Source organism: Haliotis cracherodii, unplaced genomic scaffold, assembly GCF_022045235.1.
Source record: "Haliotis cracherodii isolate W230 unplaced genomic scaffold, xgHalCrac1.p SCAF_13, whole genome shotgun sequence".
In the NCBI taxonomy this organism is placed as follows: Eukaryota; Metazoa; Mollusca; class Gastropoda; order Lepetellida; family Haliotidae; genus Haliotis; species Haliotis cracherodii.
In genome coordinates this window covers 26,540,157-26,566,242 of record NW_027266268.1, presented here as the reverse complement: position 1 = coordinate 26,566,242, position 26,086 = coordinate 26,540,157, and the positions used below count along the sequence as shown (strand labels likewise).

The following is a 26,086-nucleotide window of genomic DNA, read 5'->3' as shown; positions in this document are numbered from 1 at the left end:
GGCAGAATGAGCTGCAGGCAGAATAAGCTGCAGGCAGAATGAGCTGTACTTAGAATGACTGTAGACACAATGAGCTGCAGGCAGAATGAGCTGTAGGAAGAATGGGTGAGGACACAATGAGCTGTAATCAGAATGTGTCTAGACACAATGTGTTGCACTCAGAATGTGTGTAGACACAATGAGCTGTAGGCAGAATGAGCTGTAGGCAGAATGGGTGTAAACAATGAGCTCTATTCACAATTGTTGCAGGCAGAATGGGTGTAGACACAATCAGCTTCAGGCAAAATGAGTGTAGACACAATGAGCTGTAATCAGAATGAGTGTAGACACAATGAGCTGCAGGCAGAATGAGTATAGACACAATGCGCTGTGGGCAGAATGAGCTGTAGGCAGAATGGGTGTAAACAATGAGCTCTAATCACATTGAGATGCAGGCAAAATGGATGTAGACACAATGATCTGCAGGCAGAATGAGTGTAGACACAATGAGCTGCAGGCAGAATGAGCTGTAGGAAGAATGAGTGAAGAAACAATGAGCTCTATTCACAATGAGCTGCAGGCAGAATGGGTGTAGACACAATCAGCTTCAGGCAAAATGAGTGTAGACACAATGAGCTGTAATCAGAATGTGTGTAGACACAATGTGCTGCACTCAGAATGTGTGTAGACACAATGAGCTGTAGGCAGAATGAGCTGCAGGCAGAATGGGTGTAAACAATGAGCCCTATTCACAATGAGCTGCAGGCAGAATGGGTTTAGACACAATGAGTTGTAGCCAGAATGGGTGTAGACAAAATGAGCTGTAGGTAGAATGGGTGAAGACACAATGAGCTGTAATCAGAATGTGTGTAGACACAATGAGGTGTAGGCAGAATGAGCTGTAGGCAGAATGAGTGTAAACAATGAGCTCTATTCACAATGAGCTGCAAGCAGAATGGGTGTAGACACAATGAGCTGTACTCAGAATGAGGGTAGACACAATGAGCTGTACTCAGAATGGGGGTAGACACAATGAGCTGTACTCAGAATGAGTGCAGACAAAATGAGCTGTACTCAGAATGAGTGTAGACACAATGAGCTGTACTCAGAATGAGGGTAAACACAATGAGTTGTACTCAGAATGCGGGGAGACACAATGAGCTGTACTCAGAATGAGGGTAGACACAATGAGCTGTACTCAGAATGAGTGTAGACACAATGAGCTGTACTCACAATGAGTGTAGACACAATAAGCTGCAGTCAGAATGAAGGTAGACACAATGAGCTGTACTCACAATGAGTGTAGACACAATAAGCTGCAGTCAGAATGAAGGTAGACACCTTCTGCAGGCAGAATGAGTTTAGCTCATTGTGTCTACACTCATTCTGAGTACAGTTCAGTGTGTCTACACTCAATCTGAGTACAGCTCATTGTGGCTACCCCCATCCTTAGTACAGCTCCTTGTGTCTACAATTATTCTGAGTACAGCTCATTGTGTCTACACTCATTCTGAGTACAACTCATTGTGTCTACCCCCATTCTGAGTACAGCTCATTTTGGCTACCCCCTTTCTGAGTACAGCTCATTGTGTCTACCCCTATTCTGAGTACAGCTCATTGTGTCTACCATCATTCTGAGTACAGCTATTGTGTCTACCCCTATTCTGAGTACAGCTCATTGTGTCTCCCCTATTCTGAGTACAGCTGATTGTGTCTCTCCCATTCTGAGTACAGCTCAATTTGTCTGCACTCATTCTGAGTACAGCTCATTGTGTCTACCCTCATTCTGAGAACAGCTCATTTTATCTGCACTCATTCTGAGTACAGCTCATTGTGTCTACCCCCATTCTGAGTACAGCTGATTGAGTCTACCCTCATTCTGAGTACAGCTCATTGTGTCTCCACTCATTCTGAGTACAGCTCATTTTGTCTGCACACATTCTGAGTACAGATCATTGTTGCTGCCCCCTTTCTGAGTACAGCTCATTGTGTCTACCCCCATTCTGAGCAGAGCTCATTGTGTCTATCATCATTCTGAGTACAGCTCATTGTGTCTACCCCTATTCTGAGTACAGCTCATTGTGTCTCCCCCATTCTAAGTACAGCTCTTTGTGTCTACCCTTATTCTGAGTACAGCTCATTGTGTCTACCCCCATTCTTAGTACAGCTCTTTGTGTCTACTCCCATCCTTAGTACAGCTCATTGCGTCTACACTCATTCTGAGTACAGCTCAATGTGTCTACACTCATTCTGAGTACAGCTCATTGTGTCTACCCCCATTCTGAGTACAGCTCATTGTGTCTACCCAATTCTGAGTACAGCTCATTGTGTCTACCCTCATTCTGAGTACAGCTCATTGTGTCTACACTTTTTCTGAGTACAGCTCATTGTGTCTACCCCCATTCTGAGTACTGCTCATTGTGTCTGCCCTCATTCTGAGTACAGCTCATTGTGTCTACACTCATTCTGAGTACAGCTCATTTTGTCTGCACTCATTATGAGTACAGCTCATTGTGTCTATCCCCATTCTGAGTGCACCTTATTGTGCCTACAATCATACTGATTGCAGCTCATTATGTCTATCCTCATTCTGAGTACAGCTCATTGTGTCTACCCCCATTCTGAGTACAGCTCATTGTGTCTATCCCCATTCTCAGTACAGCCCATTCTGAGTACAACCATTCTGAGTACAGCTCATTGTGTCTACCCCCATTCTGAGTACAACTCATTGTATCTACCCCCATTCTGAGTACAGCTCATTGTGTCAATACCCATTCTTTCTACAGCTCATTGTGTCTACACCCTTTCTGTGTACAGCTCATTGTATCTACCCCCATTCTGAGTACAGCTCATTGTGTCTACCCCCATTCTGAGTACAGCTCATTGTATCTACCCCCATTCTGAGTACAGCTCATTGTGTCAATACCCATTCTTTCTACAGCTCATTGTGTCTACACCCTTTCTGCTTGCGGCTTATTGTGTATACAATTGTGTATACATGTGATTCTGCCTACAGCTCATTCTGACTGCAGCTCATTTTGTCTACAGCTCAATGTGTCTACACCCGTTCTACCTATAGCTCATTGTGACTACAGGTCATTCTGCCTACAGCTCATTCTGACTGCAGCTCATTTTGTCTACAGCTCAATGTGTCTACACCCGTTCTACCTATAGCTCATTGTGACTACAGGTCATTCTGCATGCAGCTCATTCTGACTGCAGCTCATTTTGTCTACAGCTCAATGTGTCTACACCCGTTCTACCTATAGCTCATTGTGACTACAGGTCATTCTGCATGCAGCTCATTCTGCCTACAGCTCATTGTTCAGGTCAGGTCATTCTGTGCAGAGCTCCTTGTGTCTATATCCTTCTGCCTACAGTTCATTCTGTCTACAGCTCATTCTGTATACAGCTCATTGTTTCACCACCCATTCTGCCTGCAGCTCATTGTGCCTACAAGTAACTCTACATGCAGCTCCTGGTGTCTACAGCTCATTCTGCCTTCAGCTCATTCTACCTGCAGCTCATTGTGTCTATACCCAATCTTTCTACGGGTCATTCTGCCAGCAGCTCATTCTGTCAACAGCTCATTGTGCCTACATGTCATTCGCCTACATACCATTCTGCCTGCAGCTCACACAGCTCATTGTGCCACTTCAGGTGCGCCTGAAGTCCACTTCCGTTGTACCTGATATCCACTTCCGGTGTGTTTGATGTCAACGTCTAGTGTACCTCATGTCCTGTTGCCTGTCTGGTAACTCCAAACCACACGACCTCACACGTCTATATGTAACACTAGATGACTGCAACAACAAAGTGTTTCAATGTTACATTCTCAGATCATCCGTCTTTAATCAGTAACACACTGTTTCGAAGTCATGAAAAGGCTTGCCATCGGTTGACAGCCGACAGACCATGGCTTCGCCACAGACACCTAAGCACATTAATTCATTTACATTCCACACGGGCTTTCATGGGCTTAGCGTAAATCGCAAACACAGCGTTTATCATGAACCCACTGCACTAATTCTTAATTCCTATTTCTAAAAGTGCACTCCGTCTTTAATCAGTAACACACTGTTTCAACGTCATGAAAAGCCTTGCTATCAGTTGTCACCTCAGCACATTACATCATTCACATTCCGCATGGGCATTCATGGGCTGAGCGTAATGTGCATACACAGCGTGTGTCAGGACATTCGTGCACTAATTATTAATTCCTATTTCAAAAAGTGCGCTGCGATATGGTAAGATCAATATAAATATATCATATAACATTCCAGAAATATTATTCATATCCAACAAATAGTTTGGTTCTTTCTGCTTTCAAATTAATCAATAGCACATGTCTTTGTGGTTTAGACATCTCTTGCCTGTTTACAAAACTTGAAATTTCATGCAACGTGCAACGTACGTATGGTACGTTCAATGCAGGCGCCAGGAAGAAAACCTGCACTGGGGGCGGGTAACGGGGGATGTTGCGAGCTCGTAACCTGCAAATAAATTACCCCATGGCCGGACAAACGATCCAGTACACACACAAGCTAGAATGTGGCCACCAGTAATCTTATGGTAATCTCGCGGTATATCCGAACACTTATTAATAGAAAGGGTGTTTTCCAGACAATTCACCCCCGTCCGTAAATCCACTTTGGGCTACTTTGGGCTCATTTGGAAAAGTGCTCATGCCTCCAGCTTCGGTCTGCAGTGGCTCGGCACCACTCACTTTGGCCCAGGCACTCCTTCAGTCGGTGCAAACCCCCATTCTAGTAAGAACTCTATTTTTGAGGAACTTCTTACCTATTGCATGAACCCCCATCTCAACTCTCACCCCTCAACCCTCGCCAATCCAAATGCTCCCTTTTCCCCGGCCGACTGATCGCTTTGCTCCCTTTCTCTTCTTCGGCCTCCATTACCCGGGCCTCGCTTTCGCCCCGCTTCCGCCCCGTTTTAACGCGCTTCTTTAATTTCCCCGCTTTCCACTACAATTTTTAAACCAGATTAACTCGTCTTGTGTCTTTTCTTCCATCTTTTCATTCATTTCGTTACCTTTTGGGCCAAAAAAATATCACCATTTCTCACCATTAATTTCACACACAAATTACTGCATTATTCTACTTTATTTTTCAAATAAACATCGTACATGTAGTAGTTCCCTTTTTTTCTACTTCTTTCCGCTTTCCACTACAATTTTTAAACAAGATTAACTCGTCTTGTCTTGTCTTTTCTTATTTTTTCTTTCATTTCATTACATTTTTGGCCAAAAAAAATCTACTTCTCTACTTCTAGTCATTTCACTTCTTGCACGTGCGGGACGTATTTGTTTCTTGCTTTCCATTTCTCACCATGTATTTTACACACAGTCTTCAGGTTTAATACATCTCCTAAAATTAATGCATTATTCTACTTTATTTTTCAAATAAACATCGTACATGTAGTAGTTCCATTTTTTCGACTTCTTTACGCTTTTCACACAAATCAACCAAATGACCCAACCGACAGCACCGGCTACACCCGGAGCATCTTGGCATTGCACCGACCGCCAAAAAACGCAGTTTAAGTCAGCCGGCACCAAGCCGCACGGAAGTAAGCGGCTGAGCTAAGAGAGCATCTGGGCTTTGCACCGACCGCCAAAAAACGCAGTTTAGACAGCCGGCACCAAGCCACCCGGAAGGAAGCGGCAAAGCACCAATCACAAGCGAGAACACGTCATTTCCTCCATCGGCAAGCTCGCCATGGCGGACCACGTTTCTTGTATTCTGGATGGCTGGCATCACCCCGCCCGAGCTCGGTCTTGTCGCGTCTGCATCGGTGGAGGGGACGATCTGAAGGTAAGTTCATTCATATATTTCACTCCACGTCTCTTTCGTTCCCAAACAGATCGGCAATTCCAAATGTTCCAAACCCTGTCCACCCTTGGCCATTTCATTTCAACGTCTTCTTTCATCACACCACATGTCACCTGTTTTGGCCGCTCTCTGCTGCACGTTGCAAGTGTTGTCGTGGCCAAGGAGCAGGCAGCGTGCTTCCTGTATTCTTGTACGTGTGATAAATTGCCTACCTTCAAAACCGACAAAAGAACGGCACTTTAGTCACTGAATTTTTTGTCTTTATTCCATTGCTCCTGTACAGGCCTGCCGAACCGAACCGATGTCACGCGACCCCGGCCCTCTCCCCCCGGCTCTCCCTCCCAATCCTGTCATGCTGCATAAAATGCAAAGGAAAAAGTTAATTGTATCATCCATTATTCTTGCTCCTTAAACACATGCTATTTTTTTCGTCTAAAAACCTAACCAAAAAGTCAATAACATTCTTCACATTAGTCTCTTTTTGTTACCACTTCATCGTAACCATGGTAACAGTTCTGTAATTATTCCAGTACCGGAAAAGTCACATTTGTTGAAACCTTAATCACTTGTGTTCATTGTGTTGGGCATTGTTGCAGATCCTCACCAACATGGCTCGGTGGCTGCCGACACAGTCTCCTGATACAACTTACCACAGCCCCTGACAGTTTCATCTTTATTGAACATTGTGAAAGGTAGGTCATTTTATTCCTTGGTCTCATTGTTCTCAACAATATTCGTCATGTGCTGTACCGTATTTGCGGTCATTTGGGTTGGGTACCCCTTTCCGATCAAGCGACCCTTTACGATCATTAGGGTTGGGTACCCCTTTCCGATCAACCGCCCCTTTACGATCATTAGGGTTGGGTACCCCTTTCCGATCAAACACCCCTTTACGATCCTTAGGGTTGGGTACCCCTCTCCGATCAAGCACCCCTTTACGATCCTTAGGGTTAGTTATGTGGAAGGGCATGGGTTAGCTATCTCTTGTACTTGATCCAAAGTAATTTAGGGAAAATCCGTACCATTTTTATCAAGGGTTGGTACCCCTTTCCGATCAAGCACTCCTTTCCGATCCTTAGGGTTGGGTACCCCTTTCCGATCAACCACCCCTTTACCATCATTAGGGTTGGATACCCCTTTCTGATCGAGCACCCCTTTACGATCCTTAGGGTTAGTTATGTGGAAGGGCATGGGTTAGCTATCTCTTGTACTTGATTCAAAGTAATTTATGGAAAATCCATACCATTTCTATCAATGGTTGGGTACCCCTTTCCGATCAAGCACCCCTTTACCATCATTAGGGTTGGATACCCCTTTCTGATCGAGCACCCCTTTAACATCATTAGGGTTGGGTGCCCCTCTCCGATCAAGCACCCCTTTACGATCCTTAGGGTTAGTTATGTTGAAGGGCATGGGTTAGCTATCTCTTGTACTTGATCCAAAGTAATTTAGGGAAAATCCGTACCATTTTTATCAAGGGTTGGTACCCCTTTCCGATCAAGCACTCCTTTACGATCATAAGGGTTGGGTATCCCTTTCCGATCAAGCGCCCCTTTACGATCATTAGGGTTGGGTACCCCTTTCCGATCAAACAACCCTTTACGATCATTAGGGTTGGGTACCCCTTTCCGATTAAACACCCCTTTACGATCATTAGGGTTGGGTACCCCTTTCCGATCAAACACCCCTTTACGATCCTTAGGGTTAGTTATGTGGAAGAGCATGGGTTAGCTATCTCTTGTACTTGATCCAAAGTAATTTAGGGAAAATCTATACCATTTTTATCAAGGGTTGGGTACCCCTTTCCAGTCAAGCACCCCTTTACCATCATTAGGGTTGGGTACCCCTTTCTGATCAAGCACCCCTTTACCATCATTAGGGTTGGGTGCCCCTTTCCGATCAACCACCCCTTTACCATCATTAGGGTTGGGTGCCCCTTTCCGATCAAACACCCCTTTACGATCATTAGGGTTAGGTACCCCTCTCCGATCAAGCACCCCTTTACGATCCTTAGGGTTAGTTATGTTGAAGGGCATGGGTTAGCTATCTCTTGTACTTGATCCAAAGTAATTTAGGGAAAATCTGTACCATTTTTATCAAGGGTTGGTACCCCTTTCCGATCAAGCACTCCTTTCCGATCATAAGGGTTGGGTATCCCTTTCCGATCAAGCGCCCCTTTACGATCATTAGGGTTGGGTACCCCTTTCCGATCAAACACCCCTTTACGATCATTAGGGTTGGGTACCCCTTTCCGATCAAACACCCCTTTACGATCATTAGGGTTGGGTACCCCTTTCCGATCAAACACCCCTTTACGATCGTTAGGGTTGGGTACCCCTTTACGATCAAGCACCCCTTTACGATCATTAGGGTATGGTATCCCTTTCCGATCAAACACCCCTTTACGATCCTTAGGGTTAGTTATGTGGAAGGGCATGGGTTAGCTATCTCTTTTACTTGATCCGAAGTAATTTAGGGAAAATCTATACCATTTTTATCAAGGGTTGGGTACCCCTATCCGATCAAACGTCCCTTTACGATCCTTAGGGTTGGGTACCCCTTTCCGATCAACCACCCCTTTACCATCATTAGGGTTGGATACCCCTTTCTGATCGAGCACCCCTTTAACATCATTAGGGTTGGGTGCCCCTTTCCGATCAAGCATCCCTTTACCATCATTAGGGTTGGGTACCCCTTTCCGATCAAACACCCCTTTACGATCCTTAGGGTTAGGTACCCCTCTCCGATCAAGCACCCCTTTACGATCCTTAGGGTTAGTTATGTGGAAGGGCATGGGTTAGCTATCTCTTTTACTTGATCCGAAGTAATTTAGGGAAAATCTATACCATTTTTATCAAGGGTTGGGTACCCCTATCCGATCAAACGTCCTTTTACGATCCTTAGGGTTGGGTACCCCTTTCCGATCAACCACCCCTTTACCATCATTAGGGTTGGATACCCCTTTCTGATCTAGCACCCCTTTAACATCATTAGGGTTGGGTGCCCCTTTCCGATCAAGCATCCCTTTACCATCATTAGGGTTGGGTACCCCTTTCCGATCAAACACCCCTTTACGATCCTTAGGGTTAGGTACCCCTCTCCGATCAAGCACCCCTTTACGATCCTTAGGGTTAGTTTTGTGGAAGGGCATGGGTTAGCTATCTCTTGTACTTGATCCAAAGTAATTTATGTAAAATCTGTACCATTTTTATCAAGGGTTGGTACCCCTTTCCGATCAAGCACCCTTTTCCGATCATTAGGGTTGGGTACCCCTTTCCGATCAAGCACCCCTTTCCGATCCTTAGGGTTGGGTACCCCTTTCCGATCAAGCACCCCTTTACCATCATTAGGGTTGGGTGCCCCTTTCCGATCAAACACCCCTTTACGATCATTAGGGTTGGGTACCCCTTTCCGATCAAACACCCCTTTACGATCATTAGGGTTGGGTATCCCTTTCCGATCAAACACCCCTTTACGATCCTTAGGGTTAGTTATGTGGAAGGGCATGGGTTAGCTATCTCTTTTACTTGATCCAAAGTAATTTAGGGAAAATCTATACCATTTGTATCAAGGGTTGGGTACCCCTTTCTGATCAAGCAGCCCTTTACGATCATAAGGGTTGGGTACCCCTTTCCGATCAAGCGACCCTTTACGATCATTAGGGTTGGGTACCCCTTTCCGATCTAACATCCCTTTACGATCATTAGGGTTGGGTACCCCTTTCCGATCAACCACCCCTTTACGATCCTTAGGGTTAGTTATGTGGAAGAGCATGGGTTAGCTATCTCTTGTACTTGATCCAAAGTAATTTAGGGAAAATCTATACCATTTTTATCAAGGGTTGGGTACCCCTTTCCAGTCAAGCACCCCTTTACCATCATTAGGGTTGGGTACCCCTTTCTGATCAAGCATCCCTTTACGATCCTTAGGGTTGGGTACCCCTTTCCGATCAAACACCCCTTTACCATCATTAGGGTTGGATACCCCTTTCCGATCAAACACACCTTTACCATCATTAGGGTTGGGTACCCCTTTCCGATCAAACACCCCTTTACGATCATTAGGGTTAGTTATGTGGAAGGGCATGGGTTAGCTATCTCTTGTACTTGATTCAAAGTAATTTAGGGAAAATCTATACCATTTTTATCAAGTTTCAAGCACCGCTTGATCTCTGACAACATGTGTAACTTGTGGATGGTTTCAATAAGCACCCCACTTTGTCAATTCGCCAAGCACCCAGGGTGGTTACTACGGCTTCATTTTCAAGAGAAATCTACATTTGCCATGGTTTTGTAGACTTGCTTGGGAGCTTTCCGATATTTCTTCTTCAGTGTCTGTATGAGAGACGATTGCTGTTGTTCCTCACACAGTATAACACCATCATCCTAAGTGTTTCAGCACTACATGTCCATATACCATATACCATGTCCATATACCATGTCCCAGACTTGATTATTTACTGCTGTGGTGATGCTGGAATATTGCTGCAACTTTCATTCACTCACACACATGCTTATAAGACTGGGAGAGTAGAAGGTCCAGGGTTCAATCCCCTGGTGGCCGTGTCATTCCAAAAGATTGTCAAGGATGGTACTTGTTGTTAGGGTGAGGGTTGAGCGACATTTTAAAGTTTAAGCCACATTTACATCCTTGTTTGATTAAATTATCTTCTGAAAACATTTGAACAGGAACAAAAAAATAATGGGATTTTTACAAGAGAGGTGCATAATTTCAGAAACAGGAAACTTGAATTGTGTTTTGAAATAGTGGAGGACCGGCTGTTGTGGCAGTTGGGCTGTGTTAGTGTGGCATTTACTCTGAAGACCAGTCAGCCCAGGATCTTTTGTTTTAGAATTATTGAATATACCGTAGTACACTTTCTTAACATTCCAATCAGATTGTTATCTTTGACACTGTTCAAAACGGGGTTCTGGGGTCCAAAAGGGATGATCCTATGTTATTTGAATCAAAGGGCCAGCAGATTTTATTATTTTGACAATTGGGTTTTAATGAGGGCCCTTCCTCTTTAAGGCTTAATTTCAAACACCGTTCAATCTTCTGGTTTCTTTTATATATTTTGTTTCGTTTCATTTATTAATCATTTACATCAGATTTTAAAAAAAAAAAAAATGTTTGTTTTTTTACAAAACACAGTTGAAGTGTTCTGTTTGCTTGTTTGGTAGTAAGTAATTAGAGCTGTCTGTGTCCTTGAAAGACTATAGCTGTGAGATAAAAGGACTATAGCTGTGAGATTATGCAGACCATGGAGTGAACCCACATTCACTCAACCATGCATTCAGATACTGCTTTATTGAACAGGCGATACAATCACACATGTTGACAAACCATTGAAAAAGTTAAGGTCATATCAATATTAACTATCATTGTAAATCAACAGGCTGCATTCAACTGCCAAGTGCTATTTAGCTGTACGTGTGTGTCACACAATTGGTTTCTATACCCCTTACTTCCTGGTTCGCCATGCTGACAGGTAGCCAGGTGCACACATAGATTACTTATGTTGGTATCAGGGGGGTGTTGTAGGACATGGATAGGGCACATTTTATGGTGCACTTTAGAGTCTTGACAAGTGTTGGGAGCTCTGGAAAGTAGCTGTGCTCAATGTTGAGCTTCATAATACTTATGGGCCAATTTGTTGTTAGATTTTGTTTAATGCTCCACTCAGCAATATTCCAGCTATATGATGGAAGTCTGTAAATAATTGAGTCCCATGATTGACATCATGAGCATTGATCCATGTAATTGGGATGCGATGACATGCATTCAACAAAGTCCAGCTGATCCATTTAGGACAAGCATAGGTGGCTGGTGACCTATATTCTTACCTGGAATCCCTGTAACCCTTTACCTGTGAAAAAGAAGGATATGTTTTGGGAGAACAGTGACCCTCCACTTCTGAACAGCATGGGTCCAAGGTGTATTGTTTTCACAGATATTTGTGATTCAGGTTCATTGACCTCGGAATTAATACCATTTTTGTCTATTTTTGAAAAGTATGTAACACTTGTGTTGGAGGGTGTGGATACTAGGTCCATGTAATCACAGGTCAGTTGACCACTGGTTATTCAAATCAAACTGCAGCACTGAGGGACCAATATTTCTCAGAAATTGAATCATTTGGGTTTTTTCATGGGTTATTGAAAATATATTACTAATAAAATCTTAGAACACACTTCATTGTGATACCATGAATGTAGAACATAGTGACAAATTTAGCTTCTTAATTCATTGTTGAGTGCTGAGTATGAATAATTGATTTCTCAAGTCAGTGACATGAATATTTGACACTCTGTAGCAGTTGCACTCTGGCTGCTGGAAAGGGTTGTGAGTGAGAGGCCTATTACTAGTATTAGTGAGCATCAATCATTGATGTTCTTGCTGGAGTCTGACAGATGGCCGTGTACTATTTCCTTCATTAAAGAGAGTCCGTCCAGACTGGCAGAGGTCTTGCTACATGTGTTGTTTATTATCAACATGGTGTATGCTGACAGTCAATAAACTCATTCGTCTACACTGAAGTTGAAAAGGATGTAGATGGAGAAAATATTTGATGTAAATTCACTTTGGTATCTTTGACTAAAAAGGATATAAGGTACTGTTTTTTCAAAGTCTAAAGAAAAAAGATTTGAAAGAGAAAGATTGTTTTGTGTTCCACTCCCAGCACAAGACTTCTCATGGCACTGTTCGAAATAGGCGACCCTTCCCAGACTGATAAAACCAACCTCCTAAAACAATTTGTGAACCCTCCAAAAGAATGCATGAATGGTCAAGGCTTGTTGCCAGGACTGTATTTCACTTGTTTAAGCTGAGACCCCCATGAGGCCCAAATTTGATAAGACAAGACCCATGAAGATCTTCAGCAACCAATACTTGCTGTAAAAGGCAACTATGCTTGTCGTAAGAGGCGACTAACAGGATCGGGTGGTCTGACTTGGTTGATGCATGTCATCGATCCCAATTGCGTGAATCGATGCTCATGATGTCAATCACTGGATAGTCTGGTCCAGACTCAATTATTTACAGACCGCCATCATATAGCTGGAATATTGCTGAGTGATAAGATAAATTCATGCATCTATGGTGTGTATATATATATACCATGTTCTCATCTCTGTACCATACAAATGCACTATTTTGGTACCAGGTCCCAGGTGGGTGTTTTTCTACAAAGAATTCTATTCTATGATCAATACAGTATCAACACTTAGTATACGCTGCCATGATATACTGTAATGATAATGTACATTATGTATATCTACCTCTCATGTTGATAGTTATATTTATGTCCATATGTAGATAGTTAGTACCCTGCCCTACGAGGGTGTTCTGTACGATAAACATTCTTGATTCTTCTTCTTGATATATACAAGCTTGCTTAGTATTAGTTGGTTCAGTTGCTCTGTAAGTCGCCATGTAACATGTTTAATGCCTGTGATTAGAGACTTGGAATGAGTTGTATCTGGCTTTTCAAAGAAAGTAATGTTGTTCCTTGTGGAAGAGAGAATGGAGGTTGGTGCTTCGATCGCTGGCCATGTCATACCAAACGATGTTATAAATGGTACTTGTGCCTAGCGCTCGGCATTGAATGGGATAAAACAAAGATTACTGTGTCTGAATGCGGTATCTCAGTGGGCTAGGGCTGTAAAACTGGCATTAGCCTGAACTAGTACAAGGACACACACACACACACAAACACCCACACTGACAAACACCCACACTGACACCCACCCACACCCACACACACCCACACCCCCACACACTGACACTCACACACACACACACACACACACACACACACACACACACACACACACACACACACACACACTGACAAACACTCACACACATTATGTTGCATAAGTGCAATAATATAGGACTGTATTTCACTTGTTTAAGCTGAGACCCCCATGAGGCCCAAATTTGATAAGATAAGACCCATGAAGATCTTCAGCAACCAATACTTGCTGTAAAAGGCAACTATGCTTGTCGTAAGAGGCGACTAACAGGATCGGGTGGTCAGGCTTGCTGACTTGGTTGATGCATGTCATCGATCCCAATTGCGTGAATCGATGCTCATGATGTCAATCACTGGATAGTCTGGTCCAGACTCAATTATTTACAGACAGCCATCATATAGCTGGAATATTGCTGAGTGATAAGATAAATTCATGCATCTATGGTGTGTATATATATATATACCATGTTCTCATCTCTGTACCATACAAATGCACCATTTTGGTACCAGGTCCCAAGTGGGTGTTTTTCTACAAAGAATTCTATTCTATGATCAATACAGTATCAACACTTAGTATACGCTGCCATGATATACTGTAATGATAATGTACATTATGTATATCTACCTCTCATGTTGATAGTTATATTTATGTCCATATGTAGATAGTTAGTACCCTGCCCTACGAGGGTGTTCTGTACGATAAACATTCTTGATTCTTCTTCTTGATATATACAAGCTTGCTTAGTATTAGTTGGTTCAGTTGCTCTGTAAGTCGCCATGTAACATGTTTAATGCCTGTGATTAGAGACTTGGAATGAGTTGTATCTGGCTTTTCAAAGAAAGTAATGTTGTTCCTTGTGGAAGAGAGAATGGAGGTTGGTGCTTCGATCGCTGGCCATGTCATACCAAACGATGTTATAAATGGTACTTGTGCCTAGCGCTCGGCATTGAATGAGATAAAACAAAGATTACTGTGTCTGAATGCGGTATCTCAGTGGGCTAGCGCTGTAAAACTGGCATAAGTCTGAACTAGTACAAGGACACACACACACACAAACACCCACACTGACACACACTGACAAACACCCACACTGACACACACCCACACCCACACACACACACACTGACACTCACTCACTCACTCACTCACTCACTCACTCACACACACACACACACACACACACACACACACACTGACACTCACTCACTCACTCACTCTCACTCACACACACACACACACACACACACACACACACACACACACACACACACACACACTGACAAACACTCACACACATTATGTTGCATAAGTGCAATAATATTTTGTGTGAAATTAAACATCATTTCACCTCACCTCACCTCACCTCACCTCACCTCAACCTTATGAAAGGTGAGATGGCTCACTTGCAGCAACAGATGGGGTGGAGATGATTGCCGTTAGGAACGATGTTGTGAAACACAAGCTGTGTTTGCTTCCCCATGTGGGGGGATAAAGGAGGTACCTCTACACAGCTAAATGCATGTAGGGGAGGGGTGTGTGTACACAGGCTGTCTGGCGCAGTCTGGGATATGGATTAGCACTACTGCCTGACGAGCCCAAATGCTGATTAGTAGGTTTGACTTTCCATTGAATCAGTGTAATGCTCTTGTGGCGTGCTTGACAAAAAGTGTTAAGATTACCTTGATGGTGTGTGGACTGAAGGTCAGGGGAACATTGAAGGTTGCTGCTTGGGTCATGATCATTTTTGAATCTGATGACTTCTAAATCTTTTGTTTTTGAATTATGACAAGGCCTAGTCTGTCTTACAGTCCGGAACCATTGTATTGTCCCTTCCACTCAGTCCTTCTGTGATGTTATACCCTAAATGAAGCAAGTCTAGATTTTCCCCAGGTTCAAGAATTACTGTGGGTTTCCTTTTCAATTTAAATGTAGTTTCTATCAAACTGATATATTTTCACAGGGTTAGAAATTGGCACTAGTCCTGTAGTTCTTGCCAAACTGCCCAATAGTTAAGGTATCATAAGGACTAGTAGAAATATGCCATTTTTATGTGTTTTGCTATTTGTTATCATTATAAGGACTAGTGGACTAAAAATGTTAGTGTCTACCACTGTTTTCAGAGACTAAGCTTTAGTCTAACAAGGACCCCGAAGACCTCACAAACTGTTGTGAGAGGCTCTTACGATAGATTATCATCAGTATTCTAAAAGTCAGGGTGCCCTTTTCCATGTTGTCAAAACCCAAATGTTCAAGATTCCTGAATAAGGGATCCCCAGATAAATGCACTATAACAGAAACCTTCAAGGACCCCAGAGACCACCTTAATTTTCTGTCGTAAAAACATCTGAGCATCTAGATCAGGTGTAACATTTGATTTCAGAAGGATTATTAGGGACAGTGTGGCAGTTCGTTGTGATTATAACATTGATAATTTATATCACAACAGACAGAGTAACATCTTCCTTGTATTGCAGGGTTAGACCTTATGACAAATTGTAAGGACTAGCAGCTATGCCCCCAAAACTAATTACATTAAACTAAGGACGTTGGATTTTTACCCAAGCATTAGGTGGCCTTTTCTTACAAAGATGTGTTAAGTATATACGATTCTGCATGCATCTCAATCAAGCTACTCTGGAATTATTTTTCCTAAAGCAAGTCCAGTTGTAATTCAGTTCATGTAAGTTTGCCACCAGCTTTGAACGTGGTTTATCTGGATGCCTGCCATTGTCATGAAAAAAACAACAACAGTTAATTCAATCAGGAATTTGTAATCAAAGCACCAAAGACATCTTTGTTGTTATTGCTTTAGAATATTCCAAATCTTGCACAGCCAGGTATGAAAAATTGATCTCTTATTAAATGTGACTGTTTCAATGTTCAGATTTATTTGAACATTCCAAGTTTTGTAAAGCCAGGTATGAAAAAGTTATCTCTTATTAATGCGACTGTTTTAATGTACAGGTTTATATTGTCTATTTCTGTGTTGGGTAATCCATTGTGAAATGTGGATTATTTTTATCAGTTCCTAATCTTCACACAGAATAAATGATGATGTTCCAGCTTCTATCCAGACAGATGTGTGCAGCTCAAATGAAAGAATTGACACAGTCCAAGCATCCATCTTCAAATAGCCAAAGACGTACTGTCTGTAGCACCAAGACATAAAGACACATATCCCTTGTCCATTAGTTGCATCTCTTAACACATGCTAAAATGAAGCCCTCCTGTCGAAAATGACAGATCATCAGTTTACAAATATACAAATTAAACACGAAAGGAGATTTGCAAATGTGAGCGAAGACGAATACAAGCTACGGTAATCTTGCTACAGAGGAAGGGAATCCTTTAAGCTTGAAGTCCCTGAAGAAGAGCCCTCTTATCAACACACGTCTCTGCAGAAAGCCTGGTGCGCACAGGTGTTTTTGTTAGGACGCCATGAACTCTCTCATCCAAACAATACTAGTCTGTTGTCACTGGCTTGCTGGTCTGCCAGTAGACTTAACTTTTCCTCAGATCTTTTCTTGAAATTGTGTGTGAAAATGCTTCATATCATACAGACATGTCACAAATATCAGATTTTTTTGCTGAACTGACAATTTTGGAAAGAGAGTTTACATTCATTATCATGGCTATTTAGTCTAATATATTTGTGTTTTTAGAATAATTTCCCCGAATATAAAACCTCTATTACATCATCGCCATAAGTGCTCTTATTGAAGTTTTTCAACAGAAGCCCTCATCATTGATAACTATCCATAAATAGTTGTGCAATTAATAGTATCTTGCTGCCCATGACTCCTGTGCAACAATCTGCTGACTAGATGCAGATAATTAAGTAGGTTTTTAAAATTAAAAGACATAATAATGTGTTTATGTTGATAGGTCACACTTTTAGAGTAACATTTGATTGGCGGGGTGCAGGTTTTACTGAGCTGATAAGGAATAATCATGCCCTTTAGTACTGCATGGATAAGTGCATGGAAAAAGACATGGAAGCAATCTGTGCAATAACTTTTGAGCTAGTGGCCCGAACTAGCATAAAGCACCATATTCAGATTTAGTGTTACTTTATGAACTATTACTAGTTGAGCTTACTAGACCTAATAGGTTAATGTCGCACATTGTGGATCATATTTCTCGTTGTGACCGCCTCCATTGTCTAGTGGTATTAAGGGGATAAAACAAGGTGCTGGTTGTAAGCTATTGCTCCCTTGGGGATTCCGGGTTAGAATAGAGCCTGTGCTGGCTGAAAGCTATTACCCCCTTGGGGATTCCGGGTTGGAATAGAACCTGTGCTGGTTGTAAGCTGTTGCTCCCTTGGGGATTCCGGGTTAGAATAGAACCTGTGCTGGCTGAAAGCTATTACCCCCTTGGGGATTCCGGGTTAGACTAGGATCTGTTCTAGTCGTATTTGGTAATTATTTACAGGCCACCATCAAATAGCTGGTATATTTCCGGGTGGGCATTCAACACAGAAACATGATCATGGTGGCATATGAATACACATTGTCAAAGTATACTTGTTCCCCACTGATGAAGTGTAGTTGTGTTTAAATAAATACACACTGTCATAGTCAGAGTCCCACTGCTATGGCATTGCCGTGGAAAATAAATACAATTGCTTTTTTATAAACAGACGAACAGCATCTCTTCATCCTCCCAATCGCAGTGTGCTGACGATGGACCACTTCTACACATTGGTCCAATATTTGAACAGGGGTTGGCCATCATGAGGTTTACCTTTCCCCACTCTGGTGCCATATGTCAACTTTTCCATTTGACATAACTTTGAAAAAGCCATTGCCGCCCTTCCTGTCGTACTTTTCTAATTTTTATTCTAAACAAGACTGAGATTTGAGTGAAAATGTTGTGTGTGTGTAATCTTGGACCGATGTCGGCTCAACCCAGCTTTGGGGGACCGGAGCAGCTGGTTTGGATGTACATCGCTGCAGGGTAGCCGAGCTTCTAAACCCGCTCAAGAACCATCTACCATATGCAAGATTTGTAATTAAAATCAGTTGTGTATCTTTGCTGTTTGGACCCACCCAATACAGCCAAAACACCTTTGTTCAACATGGAGAATGTGTCCTGGAGTTACGATGTTTTACACAACAAACATGACTGTCCTTGGACAAAGATATTTGGGTTGAAGCATCAAGTGTGACCACAGGCTCCTTGCATGACTGACCTGGTGATGGGTTGGTTAGCTTGTGCCTGGGGTCATAAGTCATGATTCACATCATTGCTTAGCCTTGCTCCATGGCTGTGCTGAATGACAAGTCCACGGGTGTATAGTTATTATATCCTTATAGGCAAGTCTTGATGAGCGGATAGTACATCAATGAGCAAGTCTCTTATAGGGACAACTTGTTCTTATCATTTATATAATCTAGAAATTATGATTTCTGAAAGTTATTTCCTCCAAGACTTGCGCAAGTCTAATTACTGCTGTCACGGCACAAATATAGCCTTCTCATCAACTCTGGGCATATTTTCTCAAGTTGTTTTCATGCTTATTATTCACACATTTTGTCTGAAGAGTTCTGGTTGAAAATATGTTTGATAGATAGAAGAAGAAGAAAGAAGAACATTTTCTGAACTAAGTGCCCACTCAGAACAATGCAAACATTACAGTAATAATTTGGCACATATAATAACATGATATACAATTTGAAACAGGTTTAAACTCAACTCAACTCAACTCAACTCAACTCACCCTATGTTCAATACATGGTAACTTCAGGTCTTTCTCCCAGAATTACCAACCCACCATGGTAGGCTGACATATTGTCAAGTGAGATCGGACAACACACTGTCCGTTATTGTATGACTCTATTGTAATACTTGACCAATACTTCACAGCCTTGTGAATCAACACTACCTGATGGACAGATCAGAAGCATGTTAGCACTGTGGATTATTTTTATATTCCCAGAGCGATACAGCTTTTGTTTTAGCATAATCAACATTGTTAAAGGAGGCCAAGACAAATATGGGTGACCAAGTCAAACACCTTGCCATACATCTAGTATGGCCACTGGGGGTCCGAGTGAAAGTGGTCGTAATGGCGGAGCATCCTGACTATGTGTGGCCTTCAGCCAATACAATATGGCTGGTTGCACCATGCTGAAGCCGATGGGCTCTGGAAATTTGGTACACCTCGCAGGAACACACTCCATTGTCTGGCCACTATTGGAATGTAGTCCACACCTGCAATTGTATTCAGCCAGATGATATTCATTCTCTGTTGTCCTTGCTTCTTAGCCAGGCATCTCCAGAATGGAGTGGAAGTATTTGGTGGCCATTGGCTGAACAATCGAAAAGGAAAAGAAATTGTAGATTAATAGAATTAATTTGTAATTTTGTACCGATTTAGAAATGCCTGAGGAGTTTGCATGTTCAGAAGAGGGGAATTTGAGAGTAACTTGATGCCATCATATTGATTTTGTTGCAAAGTCATTCTTTGAAATAATTAATTGAAAATTTTGGTCCTTGTACCTTATTTCTGAAGGCTATTTCATATTGATGCATTTCGATAGTTGTCTGATTTGTGTGATTCCAACAGTCATCAATGCTGTTGGAGCCAGAAGAAATACAATTAGAATGTTCCAGAGGTACATATTTTTTGTTGATAAGAATACAGAGTTACCCCGGATTACAATGGGTTTCATTGGATTACCTCAGGAAAGATTCGCTACAAGAGGTGGGATAGCCAACCCTAACTCACAACTAACCCTAATGGTCATCAATGGTATTAACCAGAACACGATCAGGGATTTACCTGGGTCCATCTACTTTTGGCTTCTAAAGAACTCAGTAATAGATTTTGGGGGCCAAGATTTTCTGGATGTCAAGCCATTGCGCATGATCAGAAACTTTTAGCCTGTTATAGATAGGGATTCTAATGTTAGACTGAAGAAGTTTCCCATTGACACCTTGATCTTTTCAGTGTATTTCTTACGAGAAAAGAAATATCACTTATATGTGACATGCAGTCTGCAATGTTGATAAGTTTATTGACACAGTCAAACTTTCTTGCGTCCAACAGGACTCACAGTGAGTATTATTTGCGCCCATTCACAATTTGTATGCATGTAGGATGCTATACCTTGCATCCAGTAAAACCCTGGGGGGTTGTTACCCATAAGGATTGTAAATGGGGGTTGACCCTAATGATTGTAAAAGGGTTCTTGATTGGACAGGGAATCTAAGCGCTAAGGATAGTTGGGTTGAGATTAAGATGATATTTCCGATATTGATTGAGATTGCTTGTGGCTTAGGTAGATGGCAGACTCCATAAGACACTGTAACCTACATTGGGACACTCATAGTGCCTGTGCCAACGATAAGCCCAACAGTTAGCTATCATCGTGGTTTCAGTGAAACCCTTGAAGATCCGGGGTAGAACAGATCTTCAGCAACCAATGCTTGTCGTAAAAGGTGACTATGCTTGTCATAAGAGGTGACTAACAGGATTGGGTGGTCAGGCTTGCTGACTTTGTTGATGCATGTCATGGATCCCAATTGCGGGGAGCAATGTAGCTCACTCACTCACTCCAGCTTGTTAAAATGCAGGCCATTTGATAAGGGCAGTCTTTTGATTTTCAAAATCTGATGTAGTTTACAATAGAGGTTATGGAATTTCATACTTTTCTTGTGTCTTCAGCTTGTTAAAATACAGGCCATTTATTGATAAGGGCAGTCTTTTGATTTTGGAAACCCTTCCGATGCAGGTGACAATTACTACACTCTGTGATCTCTGTGTGGACTGACACAGTACTCAATCAGGTACTACTCCTGGGTATTTGATAGGCTGTGGGAGAGCCCTGCAGGGGTAGGTGTGTTTGATGTAGGTGCAAGCCGTCATGGCGAGGTGACAGCGTGTACTCCCACTGATTGATTAATGGTGTCCTCGTCACTGCACACCATCTTGAAGCTGGTCAATTCAACTATTAGCTGACCAACTCACTCATTTTCCGATCTCATTCTTGAACAATAATAACTTTGTATAGCCATTTATAGCACTAATCATTGGTTAAGTATATTTTTACTATTGAACCATGCCATTTCAGGAGTGGCCAAGTGCATATTCCTTTCTGACTACTGGACTAGATTCATAGTGAAATTTTATTTTGTAATTGATATAATTTGTAACTTGTGAGCCCAGGGTTACAATGGGTCACGTTGAAGGCGATAACGGCATCGGGTGGTCAAGCTGGAATATAGCTGGAATATTGATGAGTACGTTGTTAACAACACTTCACTTTGTGAAAGGGAGCCCTGCTTTTGTTCAATGTTTAACCGAGTTGAGCACTGTCTCATCCTGTGTGTCTGACTCCTAGTTAAGCACACATTGTACCCATGTCGGGAATCGAACCCGGGTCTTTGGCATGACGAGTAGACGCTTTAACCACTAGGCTCCCCGACCACCCCTTATTGAAGCATGACATAATCATACTTGAATATAGTCGCAAACTGCCGTAGTGAAACCCAAATGTCTGCAGCCTTGATGTTCCTCAATATTGCTGTGAGTGTTATGACTTCAACTGAGACCACATTGATATAATCATGTAATTGTTGTCATTGTTTGTTTCAGAAAACTAGTGAAGAGTTATCAACCACGGAAGAAAGAAGAAGATGATTATGTGTAAGTATGACACGTGTGGAATTGTACTTTGTTCATGCCAGGAGCCATGCTCTGATGGTGGGCTCACATACAATCATTGTACCCCTGTGTGAAATATTTTACCTATCATAATCTGTGTAACAATCATCGTCTGTAAGCTGTCCGTTTTCCATTTCCAGAGCAGAACTCTTAAACTGTTGAATATTTCTTGCTATACTGATCAGTCTAGTGGTAAACGTCCTTCCTACACCAACTTGAACCGTCTGTTTGGTCAGATTATCAGCTCCATCACTGCCTGTCTCCATTTCAATGGTGCCCTGAATGTGGATTTTTAATTATTTATTATTTATTATATTATTATACTGAAAACGAGGGTAATAGCTTGTCATGAAGAAAGATTTTTCAGTTGTTTGAAATTATTTTAAAACCCATCCAGGACAGTCGGGCAGGTGACCCATCAGTGTTTCCTGCCCATCTTCAAAGTTACCTGCCCACACTCAGACATAATAAATAATGAAAAATCACCCCAAACAAAATATGAGACAAATAGTGTCTGGATTCAGTTGAAATAATGCAACCAATTACTGGAGAATCTACAAGGAGTCATAATAAAACTGAATACGAAAGTAGTCATATATTTATGTGCCAGAAAGTCAGGCAGGTGGAGGAAAATTTCATGCAGCCTGGCAAAAAGGTTACCAGCCACGTGCAGGCAGTTATTTCGGACACTGGTTGTTAGGAAGATAGTGTGGAACACTCAGCTGCCATGTCAAGACGACCATGAAGAGTAAATACTACACTGAAACATACAATGGAACTCGTTGTCATATCGAAAGGTTTCTGTCACCTTTATTCCTTTGAAGAATTCATTATGACTTTCCAGTTGAATGTCAATTCACAAGGGACAAAATCTAATGAAATCAGTATATGTCTTTTAGAGGTCTGGTGGGATGAAGTAAAGCCAATATTCTTGGAAGATTTATGGCCTAAAAGACTGCAGTTTTATCCATGGTTCCGTCTGTTCCAGTGTATTGATCGCAAGTTCAACAATTAGCCGAGTCAATCTCATGGCAGGAACAACACGATTTTAGACCTGATTGGGTTGCTTTATTAAAGAGTGGACATTTTTAGATAGTGCCAATAACCTGACAGATTTGAATATTCGTGCAGAAAAGTGTTGGTTTGTGGTTTGAGATATGGCTCTTGCATATGAGCGTTTCATATCGATAGAATGTAATCGTGACATGATACCCAATCGTATCAACACTATTTTCTGCTAGATATTGACACAATAATACTGTACGATCTGTTACCTTGACTTTATGTGAAAACCATGTTAGATCACGTCATAGAGACGGGGAAGAGAGAGACCACTTGAGATGCCAGGCGATGTTGCATCTTCTGCCTGAAGCTGACACATTGGGATATAACTGAAATGCTTTTTTAAGGGGATGGCAAGCTGTTCAAACTTTGTTGAAACTAAACCTTTTGGATAATAGTTACTAACCAATTATATACCCCTTATAAGCTTAAAAAAAAAGAAGTAAAATGTGGACTTCAATGTAAATTTTCGTTCTTAGTAGGGTTGTGGTTCGAGCAGGATGCATAATATGCGGACTTTGGTATGCTTTTGAAGTTTCAATAGACAATCTAAAGTTATGGCATATTGATAGAGCATCAGCCTGGAAAGTGAAAGGTCAGTGCTTTGATTCCCAGGCCATGTCATAACAAAAGACATTAGAAGCGGGTACTTTGTTATCAAGCCTGACACTTGGCTTTTCACTGCACCTTTTTGAAACTAACACGTTTCTTTAAGGCATATTTATTAGATTTGCCAGTTCAGCTGCATACACTGATCCCACACTACACAACTCACCATGGCATTATCACTCTTCACTCTACACAACCCCACTACAGACCCCCCACACTTGGGGATAGACACGACCTCTTGTCTGTTAGTCAGAGAGACGTGAAAATCCATAGGGACTAACTAAGTTGTTTTCTACCATAATCTAGCAATTTTACATTACCACTATTCCGAAATAAGCTGTGGACTCGTTAGATTTGACCCATGGTGCCTACCCCTGACAACTACACAACTGCACACAGCACAACCCACACCCACAGCACACCCATCTAGGGTTAGAATAGGTCTTCAGCAACCCATGCTTGCTGTAAAAGGCGACTATGCTTGTCGAAAGAGGTGACTAACGGCATCAGGTGGTCAGGCTCGCTGACTTGGATCCCAATTGTGTGGATTGATGCTCATGACACAATCACTGGATTGTCTGGTCCAGACTCGATTATTTACAGACCGCTGTCATATACAGACTGTTGTCATACAACATTCCATCTCGGACTTATGTAACTCAACTCTGTTACCCCACATCACACCATCACACCATCACACCACCACACCATCACACCATCACATCACCACCACACCATCACACCACCACACCATCACACCATCACACCACCACACCATCACACCACCACACCATCACACCATCACACCACCACCACACCATCACACCACCACACCATCACACCATCACACCACCACCACACCATCCCAACACCACACCACACCACACCACCACCACATCACCGTCACCATGCTGTACGTGACAACCGACAGTGGCACCACTGAATCAGTATTTGTTATACTTGATGATAACACTGCCGACAACAATTTGCCAGCAGATGGGTTGCCACTTAGTCAGTATTGATGTTTACTTTATGGATTATTTAAATGCATTAATCAACTTTAACATTGGCCATTAACACCTGGTGTTGATATGGAAGTCTTGTTGACTGATGCAGATACAGGAATTGTTCTGATGTACAGCTCAGTGTATTGGGTACAGCGGGTGTCAGATGTATGGCAGTATTTGAGTCCAATAATACTTAAACAGTCAGAATACTATTATGTAACAAAATGTGCAGCTGCTATGACCGACAATATCGATAAACTTTACAACTTCTGGTCAACATGTCATATGCTTTTCATGTAATTGTTGGAATGACCTACATCCAATAAAAATGTAAAGGGAAAAAAAAGGATAGAAAGAGGCCTGTCCCCAAGGTCACATGGTCATCTAGCCCATGTTGAAAGTACAATAAAATAAAGAAAGGGGCGTGTCATCTAGCCCAACTAGCCCAGTTGTCTAAGGCGCCGCAGTTCGTTGCACGGAGTTGCATCCCTTGGGCATGCCAGAAAGCTATGATTGTGGGTTCGAATTCTGGTTTGCCCCAGTTATGTTTCTTGGTTTGTCAGCACCGAAGTGGTAAATGTCTAAGACCTGCATCACTTCGAGCTTTCCTCCCACATTAAGCTGACATGCCGTGATAAAACTGGAATACTGTTAAAAGCGACGTTACGCCCAACTGACTCACTCACTCACTCACTCACTCACTCACTCACTCACTCACTCACTCACTCACTCACTCAAAGTACAATGATCTATAGAAAGGAGCGTGTCCCCAAGATCACATGGTTATGTGGCTGAGAATTTGACCTCATGGAGTGACCACAATTGGCTTACCTGTTACAATGTTGGTGTGTACTTTAAAAGTTGAAGATGGAAGAAAATGAGAAACAGTACTTGGTCATGAACATTCTTATTAAGTAACCCCTGTCGACCTACTTGTCTATCGGTCCCTAGCAACATGCAGTCAACAGTCATAAGGCCATTTCACTTTATTTTCTTGTTCACAGAACTGTTGTGATATACATCCTGGTGTGTTAGCAGCACTAGGTGTCAGATGTCAGTATTGCATGGCCCACTGCTGATCTCTGTAGGATAACCACAATCTCTCCATCACACAGGTGATCACAGAGCAAGCTTATTCTGTTCATTACCATATAG

General features: G+C 42.2%; 1 protein-coding gene across 1 annotated transcript in view; it reads left to right on the top strand.

Annotated features, from left to right (window-relative positions):
- The first annotated feature begins 18,479 nt into the window (after nt 1–18,479).
- The window catches only part of LOC139458561 (formin-binding protein 1-like), a 29,488-nt gene continuing 21,881 nt past the window's right edge, over nt 18,480–26,086 (top strand). Inside the window, exons 1-2 of the mRNA XM_071239988.1 lie at nt 18,480–18,541; nt 22,185–22,235. Coding sequence (XP_071096089.1) covers nt 18,480–18,541; nt 22,185–22,235 — 113 coding nt within the window. The remainder of the gene's footprint in view (nt 18,542–22,184; nt 22,236–26,086) is intronic.